The sequence below is a fragment of the Cuculus canorus genome, chromosome 35 (assembly GCF_017976375.1).
Source record: "Cuculus canorus isolate bCucCan1 chromosome 35, bCucCan1.pri, whole genome shotgun sequence".
In the NCBI taxonomy this organism is placed as follows: Eukaryota; Metazoa; Chordata; class Aves; order Cuculiformes; family Cuculidae; genus Cuculus; species Cuculus canorus.
In genome coordinates this window covers 1182733-1190610 of record NC_071435.1, presented here as the reverse complement: position 1 = coordinate 1190610, position 7878 = coordinate 1182733, and the positions used below count along the sequence as shown (strand labels likewise).

The following is a 7878-nucleotide window of genomic DNA, read 5'->3' as shown; positions in this document are numbered from 1 at the left end:
GAATGGGCATCTATGGGGCAGGGAGGGGGAATCTATGGGGCAGGGGAGGCACTTGTGGGGCAGAGAGGGGGATCTATGGGTCAGGGAGGGGATCTATGGGGCAGGAATGGGCATCTATGGGGCAGGGAGGCACTTGTGGGGCAGAGGGAGGGCACTTATGGGGCAGGGAAAGGCCTCTATGGGGCAGGGACACTCTATGGGGCAGAGAGGGGCACTTATGGGGCAGAGGAGGGCACTTATGGGGCAGAGTGGGGGCATCTATGGGGCAGAGAGTGGTCCCTATGGGGCAGAAAGTGGTCCCTATGGGTCCCTTTGGCACCTCCTCAAAATGGCGGCGCCCACACCTGCCGCTCTGCCCTTTCCCCCCTCGTTTTCCGTCTGCTCCCTCTCTATGACCCCGACCGGCGGCGCTCTGGCCGAACGTCTCTATGACCACCCCCCCATTGTCCATATATGGGTGGGGAGGGCGCCGCGCAGGCTCCGCCAATGGGAGGGCGCGATGAGGGGGAGTGGGCGGGGCTTTCCCCTTTGGACCAATGGATTGGCGCGTGGATTGGCGGAGGGGGCGTGGCTTAATCCGAGCCGGACCAATGGGAGCGAAGGGGGCGTGGCCAGCGCGGAGCCGCCGTCGCTGCGCGGAGCCGCGTGAGTGCCGCCATGATGGGGGGGGGGGCGGAATCTATGGGGCAGGAGAGGGGTCTGTGGGGCACTTGTGGGGCTGGAGAGGCACTTGGGGGGCAGAGGGGGATCTATGGGGCGGGGGGAGGCGCTTATGGGTCTGGGAGGTGGCACTTATGGGGCGTAGGGGGGATCTGTGGGGCTGGAGGGGGATCTATGGGGCACTTGTGGGGCAGAGGGAGGATCTGTGGGGCAGAGGGAGCGCTTGAAGGTCACTTATGGGGCAGAGGAGGTCCATTGGGGCAGAGGGGGCGTCTATGGGGCAGAAGGGAGTCTTTGGGGCAGAAGGGATCTATGGGGCAGAGAGGGGATCTATGGGGCACTTGTGGGGCAGAGAGGGGGTCTATGGGGCAGAAGGGATCTATGGGGCAAAGAGGGGATCTATGGGGCATAGGGGGAGCGGTTGAAGGTCACTTATGGGGCAGAGGAGGTCATTTGGGGGACATTTGGGGGGCAGAGGGGGCATCTATGGGGCGGGGGAGGCGCTTATGGGTCTGGGAGGTGGCACTTATGGGGCGTAGGGGGGATCTATGGGGCAGACGGGAGCACGTGAAGGTCACTTATGGGGCAGGGGGGGTCATTTATGGGGCTGGAGAGGCACTTATGGGGCAGGAGGTGGGTCTATGGGGCACTTGTGGGGCAGGGAGGGCACTTATGGGGCAGGAGGCGGGTCTATGGGGCACTTGTGGGGCAGAGAGGGCACTTATGGGGCAGGAGGTGGGTCTATGGGGCACTTGTGGGGCAGAGAGGGCACTTATGGGGCAGGAGGCGGGTCTATGGGGCACTTGTGGGGCAGGGGAGGCACTTGGGGGAGATCTATGGGGCAGGGGGAGCACTTGAAGGTCACTTATGGGGCAGAGGGGGTCATTTATGGGGCTGGAGAGGCACTTGTGGGGCAGAGAGGGGTATCTATGGGGCGGGGGGGCACTTGTGGGGCAGGGAGGGGGTCACTTGTGGGGCAGAGGAGTCACTTATGGGTCCTGACCCCCATCTTTTTCAGCCCCCCCCCCATGGGTAACGTCTTGGCCGCCGGGTCCCCTCCCCCCCTTTTCTCGGCCCCTCCCCCCCTGCGCCCCACAGAATCTATGGGGCAGGAGGGGCCCCCCCACCCCACGCCGCGCCCCACAGAATCTATGGGGCAGGAGGGGCCTCCCCTGCCCAACCCTGGCGCCTTCGAGGAGTTCCATCGGCGCTGCAAAGGTGAGAGCCACGGCTGCCCCATAGCGACCCACGGCTGCTCCACAGCGACCCATAGAGACCCACGGCTGCCCCATAGCGACCCATAGAGACCCACAGAGACCCCATAGGGACCCCACAGAGACCCATAGAGACCCATAGAGACCCCATAGAGACCCCATAGAGACCCCATAGAGACCCCATAGAGACCCATAGAGACCCCATAGAGACCCCATAGAGACCCACAGAGACCCCACAGAGACCCACAGAGACCCACAGAGACCCCATAGAGACCCCATAGAGACCCCATAGAGACCCATAGGGACCCATAGTGACCCACAGAGACCCCATAGAGACCCACAGAGACCCACAGAGACCCCACAGAGACCCCATAGAGACCCCATAGAGACCCATAGGGACCCCACAGAGACCCATAGAGACCCCACAGAGACCCCATAGAGACCCACAGAGCCCCACAGAGCCCCACAGAGACCCATAGAGACCCATAGAGACCCCATAGAGACCCCATAGAGACCCATAGAGACCCCACAGAGACCCATAGGGACCCATAGGGACCCATAGAGACCCCACAGAGACCCACAGAGACCCACAGAGACCCACAGAGACCCATAGAGACCCCATAGAGACCCCATAGAGACCCACAGAGACCCCATAGCGACCCCATAGAGACCCCATAGAGACCCCATAGAGACCCCATAGAGACCCACAGAGACCCCATAGAGACCCACAGAGACCCCATAGCGACCCCATAGAGACCCCATAGAGACCCCATAGAGACCCATAGAGACCCCACAGAGACCCACAGAGACCCACAGAGACCCATAGAGACCCCACAGAGACCCACAGAGACCCACAGAGACCCATAGAGACCCATAGAGACCCCATAGAGACCCATAGAGACCCACAGAGACCCACAGAGACCCATAGAGACCCCATAGAGACCCATAGAGACCCACAGAGACCCCATAGAGACCCACAGAGACCCCATAGAGACCCACAGAGACCCCATAGAGACCCACAGAGACCCATAGAGACCCCATAGAAACACACAGAGACCCCATAGAGACCCCATAGAGACCCACAGAGACCCACAGAGACCCAAAATTTTCCCCAAAATCCCCTTTTTTTCCCCCAAACCTTACAAAGCCTTTAATTTACCCAAATTCCCCCTTTTTCACCCCCAAACCCCCACTTTTCCCCTCCCCAGACTCCTCAAACTGCCCCCAAACCCCCTTTTCCCCCCCTTTTTCCCCCTTTTCCCCCCCCTTTCCCCCTTTTTTGCCCAAAATCCCCCTTTTTTCCCCCAAACCTTCCAAACCCTTTAATTTACCCAAACTCCCCCTTTTTCACCCCAAACCCCCTTTTCCCCCCCAAACCCCCTTTTCCCCCATCGAACCCCTTTTTCTCTCCCTTTTCCCCTCTTTTTCCTCCCATTTTCCACCCATTTCCCCCCTTTTTCTCCCCAAAATCCCCTTTTTCCCCCCAAAACCTTCAAAAATCTTTAATTTACCCAAATTCCCCCTTTTTCACCCCAAATTCCCCCTTTTTCACCCCCAAACCCCCACTTTTCCCCTCCCCAAACTCCTCAAACCGCCCCCAAACCCCCTTTCCCCCTCAAAACCCCCTTTTCCCCCCCTTTCCCCCTTTTTTGCCCAAAATCCCCTTTTTCCCCCCAAAACCTTCAAAATCCTTGAATTTACCCAAATTCACCCTTTTTCACCCCAAAACCCCCCCTTTCCCCCCAAACCCCCTTTTCCCCCATCGAACCCCTTTTCCTCTCCCTTTTCCCCTCTTTTCCTCCCATTTTCCACCCATTTTCCCCCTTTTTCTCCCCAAAATCCCCCTTTTCCCCCAAAACCTTCCAAACCCTTTAATTTACCCAAATTCCCCATTTTTCACCCCAAATTGCCCCTTTTTCACCCAAAACCCCCACTTTTCCCCTCCCCAAACTCCTCAAACTGCCCCCAAACCCCCTTTTCCCCCCCTTTTTCCCCCCTTTTTCCCCTCCTTTCCCCCTTTTTTGCCCAAAATCCCCCTTTTTCCCCCAAACCTTCCAAACCCTTTAATTTACCCAAATTCCCCCTTTTTCACCCCAAAACACCCCCTTTCCCCCCCAAACCCCCTTTTCCCCCATTGAACCCCTTTTCCTCTCCCTTTTCCCCCCTTTTCCTCTCCCTTTTCCCCCCTTTTCCTCCCGTTTTCCACCCATTTTCCCCCTTTTTTGCCCAAAATCCCCTTTTTTCCCCTAAACCTTCAAAACCCTTTAATTTACCCAAACTCCCCCTTTTTCACCCCAAAACCCCCCTTTCCCCCCCAAACCCCCTTTTCCCCCATCGAACCCCTTTTCCTCTCCCTTTTCCCCTCTTTTTTCTCCCATTTTCCACCCATTTTCCCCCTTTTCCCCCCAAAATCCTCTTTTTCCCCCCAAACTCTTCAAAACCCTTTAATTTGCCCAAATTCCCCCTTTTTCACCCCAAATTCCCCCTTTTTCACCCCCAAACCCCCACTTTTCCCCTCCCCAAACTCCTCAAACTGCCCCCAAACCCCCTTTCCCCCCCTTTTTCCCCCCTTTTTCCCCCCTTTCCCCCTTTTTTGCCCAAAATCCCCTTTTTCCCCCCAAAACCTTCAAAACCCTTTAATTTGCCCAAATTCCCCCTTTTTCACCCCAAAACACCCCCTTTCCCCCCCAAACCCCCTTTTCCCCCATCAAACCCCTTTTCCTCTCCCTTTTCCCCTCTTTTTCCTCCCTTTTCCACCCATTTTCCCCTTTTCCCCCCAAAATCCCCCTTTTTTCCCCCAAAACCTTCCAAACCCTTTAATTTACCCAAATTCCCCCTTTTTCACCCCAAATTGCCCCTTTTTCACCCCCAAACCCCCACTTTTTCCCCTCCCCAAACTCCTCAAACTGCCCCCAAACCCCCTTTCCCCCCCTTTTTCCCCCCCTTTCCCCCTTTTTCCCCCAAAATCCCCTTTTTTCCCCCCGAACTATCAAAATCCTTTAATTTACCCAAAATCCCCTTTTTTCACCCCAAATTCAGACCTTTTCCCGGCGCAGATGGAGGGGGTGAAGCTCACCGTGAACAAAGGGCTCAGCAATCACTTCCAGGTGAGGCATTGAACTTTTAAGCCCCAAAATCCCCCTTTTTTTCCACTCTTTTTGGTGTTTTTTTTTCCCTTCGGCCCCAAAATCGCCGTTTTTCACCCCAAAAAAACCGCTGTTTTTTCTTCAGGTGAACCACGTGGTGGCTCTGAGCGCTTTGGGCGACTCCGGGTACCACTTCGGGGCCACTTACGTGGGGACGAAGCAGCTCAGTCCCACAGAGGTGCGTTTGGGGGGGACTTTTGGGGGAAAAAAGGGCCTTTTTGGGGTCGTTAACAAAAATCGCTATTTTTGGATTTGCCCAAAATGGGGGTTTTTTACCCCAAAACAGGCGTTTCCGGTGCTGGTGGGGGACATGGACAACAGCGGCAGTCTCAACGCCCAAATCATCCACCAACTGACGGCGCGGCTGCGCTCCAAAGTGGCCTTCCAGGTGCCCACCAGTATAAACCAGTATAAACCAGTAGAGACCAGTAGAGACCGGTAGAGGCCAGTAGCAGCCCCAGGGCCTCCCAGTCCCCTTCCAGTACCCTCCCAATCCCCCCCAAGTGTTCCCCAATCCCCCCCGGTGTCTCCCAGTATAGACCAGTATAAACCAGTATAGACCAGTATAAACCAGTAGAGACCAGTATAAACCAGTAGCAGCCACAGGACCTCCCAGTCCCCTCCCAGTGCCTCCCAAACCCCCCCAGTGCCCCCCCCGGTGCTCCCCGATTCCCCCCAGTATAGACCAGTACAAACCAGTATAGACCAGTACAAACCAGTAGCAGCCCCAGGGCCTCCCAGTACCCTCCCAGTGCCTCCCAATCCCCCCCCAAGTGTTCCCCAATCCCCCCTGGTGTCCCCCAGTATAGACCAGTATAAACCAGTATAGACCAGTATAAACCAGTATAGACCGGTATAAACCAGTAGAGACCAGTATAAACCAGTATAGACCAATATAGACCAATATAAATCAGTAGCAGCCCCAGGGCCTCCCAGTCCCCTCCCAGTGTCTCCCAGTGCCTCCCAATCCCCCCCCAGTGCCCCCCAGTATAGACCAGTATAAACCAGTAGCAGCCCCAGGGCCTCCCCGTCCCTCCCAGTGCCTCCCAATCCCCCCCCAAGTGTTCCCCAATCCCCCCCAGTGCCCCCCACTATAGACCAGTATAAACCAGTATAGACCAATATAAACTAGTAGCAGCCCCAGGGCCTCCCAGTGCTCTCCCAGTGCCTCCCAGTACCTCCCAATCCCCCCCCAGTGCCCCCCCGGTGCTCCCCAATCCCCCCCCAGTGCCACCCAGTATAGACCAGTATAAACCAGTATAGACCAGTATAAACCAGTATAGACCAGTAGCAGCCCCAGGGCCTCCCAGTCCTCTCCCAGTGCCTCCCAGTGCCTCCCAGTACCTCCCAATCCCCCCCCAGTGCCCCCCCGGTGCTTCCCAATGCCCCCCCAGTGCCCCCAGTATAGGCCAGTATAGACCAGTATAAACCAGTATAGACCAGTAGCAGCCACAGAGCCTCCCAGTCCCCTCCCAGTGTCTCCCAGTGCCTCCCAATCCCCCCCCAGTGCCCCCCCGGTGCTTCCCAATCCCCCCCCAGTGCCCCCCAGTATAGACCAGTATAGACCAGTATAAACCAGTAGCAGCCCCAGGGCCTCCCAGTCCCCTCCCAGTGTCTCCCAGTGCCTCCCAATCCCCCCCCAGTGCTCCCCCAGTGCTTCCCAATCCCCCCCAGTGCCCCCCACTATAGACCAGTATAAACCAGTATAGACCAGTATAAACCAGTATAGACCAGTAGCAGCCCCAGGGCCTCCCCGTCCCTCCCAGTGCCTCCCAATCCCCCCGCAAGTGTTCCCCAATCCCCCCCAGTGCCCCCCACTATAGACCAGTATAAACCAGTATAGACCAGTATAAACTAGTAGCAGCCCCAGGGCCTCCCAGTGCTCTCCCAGTGCCTCCCAGTACCTCCCAATCCCCACCCAGTGCCCCCCCCAGTGCTTCCCAATCCCCCCCAGTGCCCCCCAGTGCCCCCCAGTATAAACCAGTATAAACCAGTAGCAGCCCCAGCGCCTCCCAGTGAGGGGGACCCCAAAAACCGAGGGTTTGGGACCGTGGAAAAGGGGGGAATGGACCCAAAAACTGGCTTTTTTGCCCCAAAGTGGTACTTTTGAACCCCCAAAAATGAGGGGAGGGGACCTTAAGAGGAAGGGGAACCCCAAAATTGAGGGGGGGACCCCAAAAAGGGACCCAAAAGGAATGGGGGACCCCAAAAAGTGAAGGGGGGACCCCAAAAAATGAGGGTTTGGGACCGCGGAAAAGGGGGGATGGACCCAAAAAGTGGCTTTTTAGCCCTAAAATGGCACTTTTGAACCCCCAAAATGAGGGGAGGGGACTTTAAGAGGAAGGGGGAACCCCAAAAAGTGAGGGGGGACCCCAAAAAGGGACCCAAAAGGAATGGGGGACCCCAAAAAGTGAAGGGGGACCCCAAAAAATGAGGGTTTGGGACCGTGAAAGAGGGAAAATGGACCCAAAAAGTGGTTTTTTTGACCTAAAATGGCACTTTTGAACCCCAAAAATGAGGGGAGGGGACCTTAAGAGGAAGGGGGGACCCCAAAAAGTGAGGGGGGACCCCAAAAGTGAGAGGGGGACCCCAAAAGGTGAAGGGGGACCCCAAAAAATGAGGGTTTGGGACCGTGGAAAAGGGGGAGATGGACCCAAAAAGTGGCTTTTTAGCCCTAAAATGGCACTTTTGAACCCCAAAAATGAGGGGAGGAGACCTTAAGAGGAAGGGGGGACCCCAGAATTGAGGGGGGACCCCAAAAAGGGACCCAAAAGGAATGGGGGACCCCAAAAGGTGAAGGGGGACCCCAAAAAATGAGGGTTTGGGACCGTGGAAAAGGGGGGAATGGACCCAAAAAG

At 56.9% G+C, this 7878-nt stretch overlaps 1 protein-coding gene across 1 annotated transcript in view; it reads left to right on the top strand.

The window, feature by feature from the left end:
- Positions 1-1716: 1716 nt before the first annotated feature.
- The window catches only part of LOC128849905 (mitochondrial import receptor subunit TOM40 homolog), a 19954-nt gene continuing 13792 nt past the window's right edge, over positions 1717-7878 (top strand). Inside the window, exons 1-4 of the mRNA XM_054052599.1 lie at positions 1717-1878; positions 4914-4981; positions 5106-5198; positions 5307-5408. Of these exons, the coding sequence (XP_053908574.1) occupies positions 1764-1878; positions 4914-4981; positions 5106-5198; positions 5307-5408 (378 nt within the window). The 5' untranslated portion in view covers positions 1717-1763. The remainder of the gene's footprint in view (positions 1879-4913; positions 4982-5105; positions 5199-5306; positions 5409-7878) is intronic.